General features: G+C 38.7%; 4 protein-coding genes across 4 annotated transcripts; 3 read left to right on the top strand and 1 right to left on the bottom strand.

The window, feature by feature from the left end:
* Positions 1-1,228: 1,228 nt before the first annotated feature.
* Positions 1,229-7,397, top strand: LOC130905574 (zinc finger protein OZF-like). Its single transcript, XM_057819108.1, has 3 exons — positions 1,229-1,638; positions 2,730-3,444; positions 4,105-7,397. The coding sequence occupies exons 2-3, from the start codon at positions 3,279-3,281 to the stop codon at positions 5,418-5,420; spliced, it is 1,482 nt and encodes a 493-aa protein (XP_057675091.1). The 5' UTR covers positions 1,229-1,638; positions 2,730-3,278; the 3' UTR covers positions 5,421-7,397.
* Positions 7,398-9,586: 2,189 nt separating this feature from the next.
* On the top strand, positions 9,587-11,085 carry LOC130905601 (histone H1-like). Its single transcript, XM_057819154.1, has one exon. It carries the CDS (start codon positions 9,600-9,602, stop codon positions 10,275-10,277), a length of 678 nt encoding a protein of 225 aa, XP_057675137.1. The 5' UTR covers positions 9,587-9,599; the 3' UTR covers positions 10,278-11,085.
* A 476-nt stretch (positions 11,086-11,561) lies between these two features.
* On the bottom strand, positions 11,562-11,959 carry LOC130905611 (histone H2A-like). The gene has a single exon (XM_057819168.1). The coding sequence runs from the start codon at positions 11,957-11,959 to the stop codon at positions 11,573-11,575; it is 387 nt and encodes a 128-aa protein (XP_057675151.1). The 3' UTR covers positions 11,562-11,572.
* Positions 11,960-12,296: 337 nt separating this feature from the next.
* Positions 12,297-12,715, top strand: LOC130905610 (histone H3). Its single transcript, XM_057819167.1, has one exon. It carries the CDS (start codon positions 12,305-12,307, stop codon positions 12,713-12,715), a length of 411 nt encoding a protein of 136 aa, XP_057675150.1. The 5' UTR covers positions 12,297-12,304.
* Positions 12,716-13,890: the final 1,175 nt, after the last annotated feature.

Raw genomic sequence — 13,890 nt, forward strand, 5'->3', positions numbered from 1 at the left:
AACTGAACTAGGCGTTATCCAAAAAATGACCACTAGATGTCCACATTGGACAGGCAATGAACCATCGATAATAAATGTCAATTCCCACAAACAAGAGGGCTGCTATAGCTGCAAGCTAAGCACTCGGTAGCTCAATGAATCAGAAAACTACCATCACAATGGACAGCGATCTCAAATCTGAACATTGAATGGGATTAATTTCGGATGTACCCTTAGCGATCCAATACAGTGCAACTTGTACATATATTATCACGCTCTAGGCGCTACGTTAGCAATAGAATGCTACGTTAGCAATGGGATGCTACGAGCGGAGCTAACGTGCTACGAACTACAAACAATAATAAAGAGTACTGAAACAAGCACAAGCATCACATATATGATTGCAGTATACGTGGAGAACATTATAACTTACTTATCGGCCGAGGACGAACTTTTTTTCCTCAACTGCGGTCTTTTTAGAATACTCTGCGCATGTGCAACAACACAGTTGTCCCAAAGCGAGGCAGTTAGCTGTCCAGCCCTCACAGCAGGGAATTCACAACAGCGTGGTTGCGGCCAACGGTAACCGTTAATCGTGCAATAAAAACTAGGTGAGACCAACTCTCCGTGCGTTCTCTATATCCAGTGTGAAGCTATAATAGATATTCCCGACATTTCTATTGGGTGGGCACGACTCACGTCTGGGTGGGCCGTGCCCACCCCGGCCCCCCCCATACATCCGGCCCCGTTTCATAATAACAATATTACCTTATTGTGTTGATCGCGTTAATTTACAGTCATACCGTTCCACCACTAAGGGGCTGTACTTGTTAAGACATTATAATGCAGAAGTAGAAAAGCTGTTGTTCAGGGCTGCGCAGCACCCACGTTGATGAACCCACGTCTCTGTTTTTATCTTTTCACTAAAACATAACACATATTTTACAATTTAAGGGTCATATTACATAATTTGTGTGTTATTTACCAAAATTGTATTTGTTTTCCAAATTTTGTTTTTATTTAATTATGACTCTTTTGGGTTTCTGTAGCCTGAAACATACTGCTGATCCGGTTTGTTGTAAACCAAACAATATAAAAATCCGTCCAGATATTTTTTAATGAATATATTCGCTAACCTCAGGTTCGGTGCAAAAGACCCTACCCAAGAAGTGTACTGCTTCAAGAAGGCAACCAGTAATTGACGCCGCCGTCTCACGCTACTCGCATCTAGCACTATATATGCGATATCTACAATGAAGCAGTTTCCGATGCGAATTTTTTCCCCACGCGTTTTGTTTTACCCCAGTCCCTCTCGCTTTACGAAACTTACGCGAATTAGCCTTGGTGAAACATAAGCTTCGACACGTGCAGCACTACTTTAGTGAGTTAAACATAATTCAGCGAATCTTAAAATCTTCTCGGTGCTCGTTGAAGCAGCGCAGCCTATCTTAGCCTAGCCTAGTCGCTAACAACGAGAGCAAAGGGTCGTCATCAATACTCCCGCAAGCGGACATCAAGTGTGGAAAATGTGCGCGAGAAGGACACCTTGAGAAGAAAAGTTCCAGGAAGAACTGTGTTGAACATTAGAGGAACCTTCAGGTTACCAAAACGCGACGGTTTCCGAGATAATTCAAGCTAAAGTTCTTCACAGGCTCGAAGGTTGGGTTACTTTTGACGTTCGTTTGTTTATATATAGGGGTCATTGTGCAGTTAGTCAATTAATGTTTGGAGGTCGGGATTAGCCATAAGGATATTTGGACAGATGTACAGAGGGTTGGGCATGTTTTTTCCATGATCAGAGTAACTTCTATTACTATGGGCAAAGCTAACCAAAAATATACTGCCCAAGTAAGAATTTCATTTTATCCATTCAAGTTATTGGTGATTTATGTGGACATCTTTGTTCTGTACTTCCTTAATCTAAGTACATGTAAGGCCGAGACATGCATGGAACAACACTTCTTTATTCAGTGTGCTTCTCAGCATATATATCACCGAAACATCACAGAAATTCCTTTTATACTGTAATACTACACCCACAGGAAGTGCACACTATGGCAACAACAGTGTGACATAAGTATGTAACGATCTTCAAATTTGACATTTTTCATCAAACATATGCAAACTGATATTATTCCCATTGTCCAAGGTCTAAATTAACTAAAAATACCAGTTACTGTGATCTTGGACCTTGGCTATGCCAGCCTCAAGAGCAGGGGTGGGCAATTAATTCCACAAAGGGCCGCAGTGGGTGCGGGTTTTTGTTCATACCCATCATGAGGACAGCCTTTCACCAATCTGGTTTCTTACAAGCGCAATCAGTTGATCGCAGTCAGGTGCTCCTTGTTTCCACTGAAACCTCATTGGTTATACTGTGTGTGCTGAATCAGTTGAAACAAAGACCAGGACCCACTGCGGCCCTCGAGGACCGGTTTGCCCACCCCTGCTCAAGAGTCTTGTTGAGTGTTGTGGACGTTTTGCAAAAAGTAGTACAAAATTCCTGTCCTTGTTTTCATTGTAGCTTCCCAAAGGTTAGTGCTATATATAGCATTGAAAGTGGTACCAAATGAAAGCTAAAAAAGTCTTATATGGCGGTAAACACTGAAACACATGCACACCTGTGTAAATTATAAATAATTTTAATGCACAAACATACATATTTTTAATGCTTGGGAGGGCTGGCATCATATGTTAAAGTAGTATCCCAAAAATGTTCACATAACAATAATTATGTTTTATGTCAATTTCAGATTGCCAGTTAAGATTGATTTGTTAAGATTTGGGAACTGTTGACATCACGGCATCTGGAAGACCACTATGCAACGGGAAACTGGTCAGTGATACAAGTGAACGGGATGAACCAACTGAGAAGAGAAGAAAGGTGGCAACTACTGCCACAAGGTCATTCAGTGACTAACATCAGTGACTCTCAACTTCCTACTAATAGGCATTCCAGGTGTGCCAGTATTTCCTACACTTGAGGAATGAGAATCCTAACAGTGACAATAGGTCTCTAGCCCATGATACAGTGGATGTCACTTTGCCATTCTGGAGAATGACAAGTATTAAAACACTAACTAGGCCAAATGCAGTCAACCGCTTCATGATCATCCATGAAAAGTAAAGGAAAATGGTCAAAAACAAGGGAATAGACAACAAACCAGAAGAAGCAAAACGAACTGACTTTTTGAAAGACTTAGACAAGTTGGTTGATATTGGATCAAATAGATGCTGTGGAGGAAATAAGAACCAACAGGCTTCTTAAAAAGGAGGCCGAGAAAGACGATGTCTATTTCTATATGGACGAACAGACTACTGGCCAGGCACACATTTCGGGTCATGACAAGGTGTTTGAGATGAAGTCTAGAGAGAAAAGCTTCCGAGAAGAGAGAACATCATCAGTGACTGCTGCAGCAGCAGAGGTTGGGGAAATTTCAAACTATGAAGATCCAGAGAACAGTCAAGGCAAGTAGGGCTGTCTCGAGCAATCATTTTTGTCCAACTAATCTATCAACTATCATTATGATTTGTTTAACTATGTTTAATTTTTTTTTTTCTTTTATAAACTTTTTTTTTTTTAACTTTTAGGGCAATTATTTTTTGAGCGATTTTTACTGACTAAAAGCAGCCACCTCCACACAAAGCATTATTATTTTGGGGGCGGCTGGTTGAGAATTCATTTATTTATGTATTAATGTTAAAAAAAAATTCACGTGATTTTTTTCCATTAAATGTTCGTATTAATGTAATTGAAGTAAAATATTTTTCAGAATTAAATATTTTTGTATCGAATCGTGATATAAATTATATTGTGAATTTTGTATCGGTACAGCCCTAGTTTTAGACTACACAATGGTGAATGTACACATGATCATTGCTAACGTAAATATCTAGTTTGTTAGCCTCTGTCTTTTCAGATTTAAATGGAACATTGGTATAATAACGTACTGTAGCATAATTCTTAACTTTGAAGTGGTTATCTGCAAACCCAAAGGGAAGGGATGTGAGCATCAATATTTTGATCATGGTTGAAGTACCATTTTTGGTCACCAGTCTTACATAATGCTCCTTCAATATTAGTGACATTGCCAAACTTTATTTGTTTTCTCTTCTTGTGTTTTTCAGATGTCAATAAAGAAGTTTGTCCAGAGTGGCAGGAGCCTGAGATCCCCCAACTAAAAAAGGAAGTGGGAGATGAAGAGGTCCCCCACATTAAAGAAGAGCCGGAGACCCTGAGTATTAAACAAGAGGAGGAGCTGGAGACCCTGTGTACTAAACAAGAAGAGGAGATGGAGACCCTGAGTATTAAACAAGAGGAGGAGCTACAGTATCACCACGTTAAAGAGGAAAGATGGCCGGAAAAAGAGACGGGATGCACCAATATAAAAGAGGAGGTGGAGGATTTCCCCAACTTGCCATCGATTGTAGTCCCTTTGAAAATTATAGATGAAGGCCAAAGTGAACCATTGGGTGCCAGTGAGGCGGAGCCTCCAGACACCCTCTTAGCGCCACTATCCGAAGATGACAACACTTCACAGTGTGCTGATGGGGCTGGACAGTCTGAAAGTCATATTACATGTAACACTGATAACAAACCCTGGGAATGTTCTCAGTGTGGGAAAACATTTGTCTATAAGTGGGATTTGAAAAGACATATGAGAATACACACTGGAGACAAACCTTTCGTTTGTTTAGATTGTGACAAAAGATTCTCGCAACAAAGTCATTTGAGAAGACACACAATGACACACACTGGCGAGAAACCTTTCGTTTGCTCAGTGTGTGGGAAGAAATTCCCTGAAATAGTGAATCTGAGAATACATTTAAGAAGACACTATGGTGAGAAACCTTTTGCATGCTCAATTTGTGATCAAAGTTTCACACACAAAAGAAGCTTGAGTATCCACAGAAGAATACATACTGGTGAGAAACATTTTACCTGCGCAGTTTGTGGCCAAACATTCACTCACAAGGGAAGCTTGACAATACACGCAAGAATTCACACAGTCAAAAAGCCCTTTGCCTGCTCAGTTTGTGGTCAAAGATTCGTACATATGGGTAGCTTAACAAGACATGAAACAACACATGGTATAATTAAATCGTTTTCATGTCTAGTTTGTGGTGAAAGATTCACTAAGGAGGGCGATTTAAGAAAACACACAAGGACCCACCCTGGTAAAATAGTTTTTGCCTGCTCAGTTTGTGGTCACAAATTCCCCTGTAAGGAAAGCTTAATGCATCACTCAAATACACACACCGGTGAAAATCCTTTTGACTGCTCAGTTTGTGATCAAAGATTCTCTGATGAGGGAAGCTTGAGAAAACACACAAGACGACACACTGGAGACAAACCATTTCCCTGTTCAACTTGTGGTCAAAGATTCACATTTAAAAGTAGTTTAAAATCACACTTGAAAACACACACACAGGGGCATTACTAGACCTACTACAATACTGGAGCACAGCGGGGCACTGCACTGGCGAGTGAGCACTTTTTTTTTAAGCAATCATCATAAAAAGTAAGAAATAGTGTTACTTCACATTAATTCCATAATCTTTTTGTACTTTAATGTTTGTTTCTTAATTTAATTCCATTTTTTAATTTACTGTTTGTAAGTTTGATCTTAGAGCTTTTTCGTTGTCTACGGTCATTCTAACGCAATTTGACAAATTTCATTTGCAGTTTTCATGGCCAGAGAAATAGCCACCATTTTTTCTTTAAAAAAAAAAAAAAAAAAAAAAGTCTATGCTTGGAATGAAGAAGTTCCAAAAAAGGACAAATGTTAAATTAAAAAATAAATAAGACAAAGTAACATGCTCAATTTTCGTTTTTTAATGTTGAACTGGAAATGTTTTTCGGAAATGTGACTAGGGCAAAATAATTTTTTTCACCAAAATAAGCAAATAAAATGACACACTTTATTCTCATTGTAATTGTTAAACAACAATGTTTAGAGACATGACTGAATCAGTAGTGAGAGAATGTAAGTTCTATGATATAAATATTTAAAAATCAAAACTCATCACATTGATATTAGAAAATAAGCAAAATCTTGTTTTGAAATTTCTGTGAACATTAATTGGTCATTGTGTATAGTAATACAACCCTGTTTCATTAATTTTTATATCTTTCAGTGCTATCAATTTTGAAAGAAAACTTTGGAGTTCCAGCTGATTTAATGCATTCTGACTGGGGCTCCAGGTCCATGGAATACAGACACATTAAATAACACTTAGAATATCATGGAAAACTTAATTGATTTGCACAATTTCATTAAAAAAAGGCACTTTCATAGATTAGTTTCAGGGCCCACAATTTAAGTGATTTCAAGGATTTATTTATTTCACATATTTTGAGTGTCCATCTGCTAAAATCCACGAAAACAAGATTATTGTTATTATTTAAATGTTGTTAAAAAAAAAAAAAATCAGTCAAGATTTTGCAGGGCATGATTTTTTAAAAAGTGAGTGTGGTCTACTAAACTGAAATCACCTGCACATGTTTCCCCAGGTTTCATTAGATTGCTTCAATTTAGTTGAATTGTTTCAGTTTGGTTTAACATGGGCTAGACTGAAGACAACAGACCAGAAGAACAATATTGATACTTTCCATAGGATGGATGAATATCTGGAAGAGATACAGAAAGCGTGAGATTAGGTGAAATCCACATCTTAAAAAATTAACCACATTCAGAGGCGTCCGGGAGATGGGCTACGCAAGTCGGGTTCCCCGGGTCAAACCCCTTCTGAGCCTGAGCCATCATGGCTCGTGTTTCACCTGGGCCAACTCGCTGGGCTTTAACCCAGTAGAGAATTTATGGAGTATTATCGAGGAAAATGAGGGACACTAGACCCAAAAACAAAAAAGAGCTGACAGCAAGGTTATCTGGACTTTAATAACCCCCGGGCAATACAACAGGCTGGTTGCCTCGGCGCATGGAGGTAGTTATGGCAAAGGGTATTGAAGACTGACATATCTTTTTGAAAGTACAATATTTTTGATTGATTTTGATGTAACCTTATTTCTTTTTCTATGAGAGGTAAATGTGTTTTCTTCACAGTATTCTCATTCTCTTCTTTTTGTTATCCTGGAAAATACAAATAAATACTTGAACCTGCTGTGATCCTTCAATTGTTAGTCAATGAAAGTTTTTTTTTTTTTAATGGAATTATGGAAATAAACTTTTCCGTAATATTTGAATTTTTGAAAATGGGTCTGTCTGTATTGTTTTGTATGAAAAACAGGGTGACTAACAAATGCAAAGTTACTCCATTATAAAAAATGTGTGTTTCCACATTGTTTTTTTAGTAATTTGTAGTGGAACATAGTTTGGTCTTGCACAACTGTTTTGGGACATGTTATGAAGACAACTCGCTTTATGTGAGATATATATATATTTTATACACATTGACAGTGAACGATATTTTTTCCCCCACTTTAGTGACGAGCTGATTTTTGAAAAATGAAATGCCAGTTCTTTTGGAGTTTATCTTGAATTATGCAATGTACAAACCCTGTTGCATATTGAAAAAACAGGTTTTTGACTCATTCCTTTATTCTATCAAAAACATTTTCTCATAACTATGCCAATCACGTCGAACTGATTGTGCATTTTTCTTGAGTAGAACTGTCTTTTTGAGGTGGTATAGGGTGTGGAGGTGAACTCAATGTTTTTTTCCCTTATCTTACATAGCTTGGTTCATTTCACTTATAGAAGAAAGAAGAAAAATAATCATAACTGTTTTTTTTTTTTTTGTCTCTAAACTCAATCAACAGGTGAAATGTGTCCACGAGGGTTCTTCATTTAATTTGCAGGTTGGTTTCATCAGACAGCTTAACTGTGCAGTCATGATACAAACTATTTAACACAGACGAGTTCATAGTGCAGTGTAAACATATTCTTATTTATTCTACGGATTCTTATTTGGAGAGGTATAATGTACTACCACCACCACTACAACTACTACTGAATATTTTTCCTGTTTTGTGTAATGGTGGTTTGCAGATTAAATACAGCATTACCACAACTACTTGTGTTGTAGTGATGAACGCTTTAGATTACAAAAATGAAGTGAATATACAGTATATTTTTAAGTTTACACACATTATTGTATTACATTTCTTCACAGCTTTCCTGACATGCCACACTTCATAACTATTAAATCTAAATGTCTACTTGACCATGTGAAGGGCATTACATAATTTTATCCTGGATAATTAATATATTCAAGTATTATTTGTCCATTTTTTTTTTGCTCTTGTAAATTTGTCCATAGTTCGTCACCCATGTGTTCCATAATTATTTGTTACTTTAATGCCAGCAATGTGAAGCAATTATCAGAGAATCCCAAAATTTGAAAAATAAGGTCCTAATGAACCCCCCCCAAATTTGTAAAAAGAAAAGTCAAAATGAATATGTGTAATAAGCGCTCAGATATCTATAAATCTAGATATCAGATATCTAAATCCTGTTTGTTTTTCTCATGAAACCTGTATATGCATGTGTTGACTTGCATCCATCATTTTTTTTCAAAAAGAAATGTCAAAATTCTGAATTAGTCTCAAAATCATGAAATTTTAGGTGTATTGAATGTGATACATTTGGCAATATAGGGTTAAAGTAGCACTTTATCAGAATAACCATGATTTGATGTATTACGATGTAATTTCCTTTAAATCTAGTTACATTCGTTTTTGTTACCGAATTTCTAATTAATTTTCTACTGTTCCCCATTTCCTGAAGTAACTCCAGCATTAATTGGTTATTACGACTGTAAGCAATTCTGATATAAGCATGATTCTACATTGTATGTAGTTAATACTAAAAATCATCATCATCAGTCATATCAACACAAAATGTGTATTGCCACCCCACGTCATAATATCAGGATGATGGTTAATTATATCGTTTGCCGTTAAATTTGAAATCGAGAAGTCCTGCTCTCAATGAAATATCTTAAAATGCATACACGTATGCATTGTTCATAAAAAATGTAGAAATATCAATTTAATTTTCAAAAGCGTGTATGTTTGTATATATAAATTTCCATGGTAATTCGGCAAAAATGGTATATTCTTCTCATAGTAAGATTTACAAACATATTTCCCACATTTGAAATAATATAAGTGCAGTTTGAAGACAAGAGCATTGTGTTGTGATGCCAACAGACACAAATCCGAGCTGTGTTTGCTGCCCTCAGAAAACGTTGTCCTGTTCCAAAACTATCGTCAATACACGCATGTATAGAGTTTAAGTCTTTTGGTGAACATGTTATTACCCATGTAAAACACTTTTTGCCAAATTCAAAGTTATTTTACGTCATTTAATCGAAGAAAAAACAGAGGAAACTCGCTGAAAGGTGCCGAACACGCTTGCGAATAGGTGGAATTGAGAAGCTCTGTGAAAAAAATGCAGGACGGATACGACTTTTAAGCAACTTCAATGTGTAGCAGCACAAGTGTGCTGTGTGTAAAAATCTTGTGGGGCTTTTAAAATAATTTCTATTGTGGTTTTACACACTTTGAAGTGAGCGGAGAAAACACAAGTGCGGAACGTTTGTCGGCGCTCCATGGAGCAAACTGCCTCGTTGAGTCTCTATGGTTCTCACGATGCGTTTATATGCAGCCCCCTGCGAGACGGCACAATATAAGTCCATTCAGACCTACGGTAGCAAACATGGCAGAAGTAGCTCCAGCTCCAACCACTCCGGCGAAAGCGGCCAAGAAGAAGGCAGCCAAATCTACAAAGAGGCCCGGACCTAGCGTCAGTGAACTCATCGTCAAGGCAGTAGCCGCGTCCAAAGAGCGCAATGGTGTCTCCTTGGCTTTCCTCAAGAAGTCGCTAGCCGCCTCCGGTTACGACGTGGACAAGAACAAGTCTCGCGTCAAGACCGCCGTCGTATCCCTTGTGAACAAGGGGGCCATTGTTCAAACTAAAGGCACCGGTGCCTCCGGCTCCTTCAAACTGAACAAAAAGGCCGAGGGTAAAGCTAAGGCTCCAGCCAAGGCAGCCAAGAAGACTCCAACAAAAGCTAAGAAGCCGGCAGCGAAAAAGGTCACTTCAAGCAAGAAGCCCAAAACCGCTGCGGCAAAGAAGGCGGTGGTCAAGAAGACCACAAAGAAGGCCGCCAAATCCACGACGCCCAAGAAGGCAGCTAAAAAGGCCACAAAGAGCCCTAAAAAGGCGGGAGCGGTAAAAAAGGCTCCCGTGGCAAAGAAGGCTGCAGCCAAGAAGAGTCCAGCCAAGAGGGTGGCCAAGCCTAAAACCGTCAAGAAGGCAGCACCCAAGAAGAAGTAGATATCTTATCTTCTCACAAAACGGCTCTTTTAAGAGCCACCACCTAGTCCACTATGAGCAATGTTTTCCAATAAGTACTTTAACTAGTATCAAATTTGTAAATTCTACGATGTATATTCCCTAATATTTGATTAATTTAATTTTCAGGTTTAATTGTTAGACGGCTACATTACTTTTTACTTATCATTTACTTATATTTCCTAATTTAATTGTTAGATGGCTACATGACTTTTTACTTATCACTTACTTATATTTCCTAATTTAATTGTTAGATGGCTACATGACTTTTTACTTATCATTTACTTATATTTCCTAATTTAGTTGTTAGATGGCTACATGACTTTGCTTATCATTTACTTATATTTCCTAATTTAATTGTTAGACGGCTACATGACTTTTTGCTTATCATTTAATTTTATTTCATGATTTAATTGTTGGATGGCTACATGACTTTACTTATCATTTACTTTTATTTCTTAATTTAATTGTTAGATGGCTACATGACTTTTTGCTTATCATTTACTTTTGTTTCGGAATTTAATTGTTAGATGGCTACATGACTTTTTGCTTATTATTTACTTTTATTTCCTGATTTGATTTGACTGTCTTGATTATCCTTGTATCAATTTTCATTAATTCGTTTTTTGTATTTTTATGTGACGTTATTACTTTGTATTGAGATGTGCTACACATTTGTCTCACCAAATAGCAACATTATAAAAAAAAAGTTTTCAGAATACTTTGTTAAAAAACTCAATTGTATAACCAATAAAGAACATCACTAAACAAATATTTGTATAGGTAATTTGTGGAGATAATGTGATTAAATTATATTAAGTTTATGCGAAAATTGAGTTGTCTGCCCTTCACCTTGAGACATGCCCTAGCCTTACTAAAATTTTTAAACTTGTCTAAAACTTATTACTCCTTGGCCTTTTAGCAGAGCAACAGCTAACTATTTTAGGGCTCATTTTATTGAACTATATATTGTTTTTATGTTCACTGTATAGCACTTTGAATTCCACTCTTATTTTCATGTGCTTTATGAATTGAGTTAAAGGGCAAAATAAGAAGTTTGTTCATTTAATCCCACTTGTAACAGTTGACGGCAATTCTTAAATTATTCTTCATAAATGGAATCATGTGCAATTCTTTTGAGTTTGATAACATGTTAGGAACTTTTCAAAAAAATAAATATAGTTTACAAGTAATAACCATTTTAAAGGAAAACTCTTTAAGAAGGAGTGTGTGGCTCTTAAAAGAGCCGTTTGGTGATTTCGTCAACGCCTGCATCTTTACTTGGACTTTGCAGCCTTTTCGGTCTTCTTGGGCAGAAGCACGGCCTGGATGTTGGGCAACACACCGCCCTGAGCGATGGTCACTCCACCCAGGAGTTTGTTAAGCTCTTCGTCGTTACGGACGGCCAACTGTAAATGGCGAGGGATGATTCTAGTCTTCTTGTTATCGCGGGCGGCGTTGCCGGCCAATTCCAGAATCTCAGCGGTCAAGTACTCAAGCACAGCCGCCAAGTAGACGGGAGCGCCAGCACCAACGCGCTGAGCATAGTTGCCTTTGCGGAGCAGTCTGTGGACACGACCGACCGGGAACTGCAGTCCAGCACGGGATGATCGAGTCTTTGCCTTTGCTCTGGCCTTGCCGCCGGTTTTTCCTCTTCCGCTCATTTTGCTTCGTCTGCTCTAGGTTGAAACTGAGAAACGTATGACTTGCAGTGGTCAAAGTCCTCCTTTAATAACTGGTAAATGCGCGGGACTTTTGAGCCAGTCCAACCAGGAGAAAGACTTTCAGCGCGGAGAGCGGCTATTGGGTTTTGCACTTGGGAGGGTCAGTTTGAATAGACTCCCCCCAATTGGCAGCGAGCCTCATCTCTCTTCAAGGCGGGGCTTAGCAGTCCACCAATCAGGTTACACCGGCGCAAGGGAACGTCATTAATTCGCAGCCGAACGAAGCGTTTAAAAGCAACCCGCGAACACGTTGGACTTCACTCCAAATTCTAGCGAAAGAGAACCATGGCAAGAACCAAGCAAACAGCTCGTAAATCCACCGGCGGCAAAGCTCCCAGGAAGCAGCTCGCCACCAAGGCTGCCCGCAAGAGTGCCCCAGCCACTGGCGGTGTTAAGAAACCTCACCGTTATAGGCCCGGCACCGTGGCTCTCCGCGAGATCCGACGTTACCAGAAGTCCACCGAGCTTCTCATTCGCAAACTCCCCTTCCAGCGCCTGGTGAGGGAGATCGCCCAGGACTTCAAAACTGATCTGCGCTTCCAGAGCTCGGCCGTCATGGCTCTGCAGGAGGCTAGCGAGGCTTATCTGGTTGGTCTGTTCGAGGACACCAACCTGTGCGCTATCCACGCCAAGAGGGTTACTATCATGCCCAAGGACATCCAGTTGGCTCGTCGTATCCGTGGAGAGAGAGCGTAAATGCTTGACTTTTGAACAAATCAACGGCTCTTTTAAGAGCCACCACATTTTCGACAAAGAGTACATTCCATTTGATGTAATACATGCGTCTAAATCATGCATATTGCTATAATTAATCATCAAAGTTATCACATTTAATTTTATACATGTGTCTGGAATATGCACATTGTAATTGTCAATACAGCGCTGCATTTACCAGCAAAAAACAGGGAGGAAAATGGCAAGTAATGATTGGACAACGATAGAGCAACTTCAACTAGCCAATCGATGAGTTCAAGCTACAGACACTGTACTAGCGCCGGTTTGTGATTGGCTAAAAATATTTCGCATGGAGCTGCTCGGATCCTGTCGAAGTTGGTCAGGCGTATTTGAATTTCCGTTTGACGACCTGAAAGAGAACTGCTGGCCAATTCATCCCGCAGCCCTCTACATTGAATGACCGAGACAGTACCTTATTTATACATTTGATAAATGACCACAAGATATTTTTGCGACTTTCATGTCAAATAGTATCGGACCTATATGACAAATTAACTGTAACGGTTCCCCAGTATTTAATGTTTAAGATTTCCAAACACCAGACAAAGGAAATACAAGTAAATAATACCATTTACAAATTTGATACTTTCCAGTTTTCTTACAAATGTGTTGCATTCAAACGCCTCATTCTCTTGGCGGCCAAGTCTTGATCCAAAGTTTCAAATAACCATGGTGTGAGATTGAGCTGTTTTAGTCACTGCGTCAAGGTGTGTTCATTGCTTCCACCGCCAACGGTTATAATATCAATGAACCCCACCTCCAAGAGAAACTAGCGTTTTGTCAAATGTTTACGGTTATTTTTTGTTGTTCGCAGCGAATTAATCATCGTTACGTAACCGAGGAACAACATCTAAAGCTTGCCTTATAATTGATAAATGACTCAGTTGCGATAATTACAGGTAAATGCCCAAATTCGTAACGCGTTCAACACCTCTATCACATAGGTAGATGCCAAATGCGCAATGTCAGACAACCTGGCTGGCTATTATCACTTGTCGGCCATTTTGTGTAAAAAAAAAAACTATACATTTCTAAATTTTCAACCAAATTTCAAACACTGGTTCTTCCAAAATGTCACTTTCCAGTAAATTAGCCACCTACATTAAAATATTTTTTCAACACTCGGCCTGAAACAT

Source organism: Corythoichthys intestinalis, chromosome 17 (genome assembly GCF_030265065.1).
Source record: "Corythoichthys intestinalis isolate RoL2023-P3 chromosome 17, ASM3026506v1, whole genome shotgun sequence".
NCBI lineage: Eukaryota > Metazoa > Chordata > Actinopteri > Syngnathiformes > Syngnathidae > Corythoichthys > Corythoichthys intestinalis.

What these genes read in the sequence shown, in the direction of transcription:
- LOC130905574 (XM_057819108.1), top strand. Translation starts at nt 3,279, where the DNA reads ATGGACGAACAGACTACTGGCCAGGCACACATTTCGGGTCATGACAAG. An exon ending in AGATCCAGAGAACAGTCAAG is followed by an intron (nt 3,445 to 4,104) that starts GCAAGTAGGGCT and finishes TGTGTTTTTCAG; the next exon opens with ATGTCAATAAAGAAGTTTGT.
- LOC130905601 (XM_057819154.1), top strand. Translation starts at nt 9,600, where the DNA reads ATGCAGCCCCCTGCGAGACGGCACAATATAAGTCCATTCAGACCTACG.
- LOC130905611 (XM_057819168.1), bottom strand. Translation starts at nt 11,959, where the DNA reads ATGAGCGGAAGAGGAAAAACCGGCGGCAAGGCCAGAGCAAAGGCAAAG.
- LOC130905610 (XM_057819167.1), top strand. Translation starts at nt 12,305, where the DNA reads ATGGCAAGAACCAAGCAAACAGCTCGTAAATCCACCGGCGGCAAAGCT.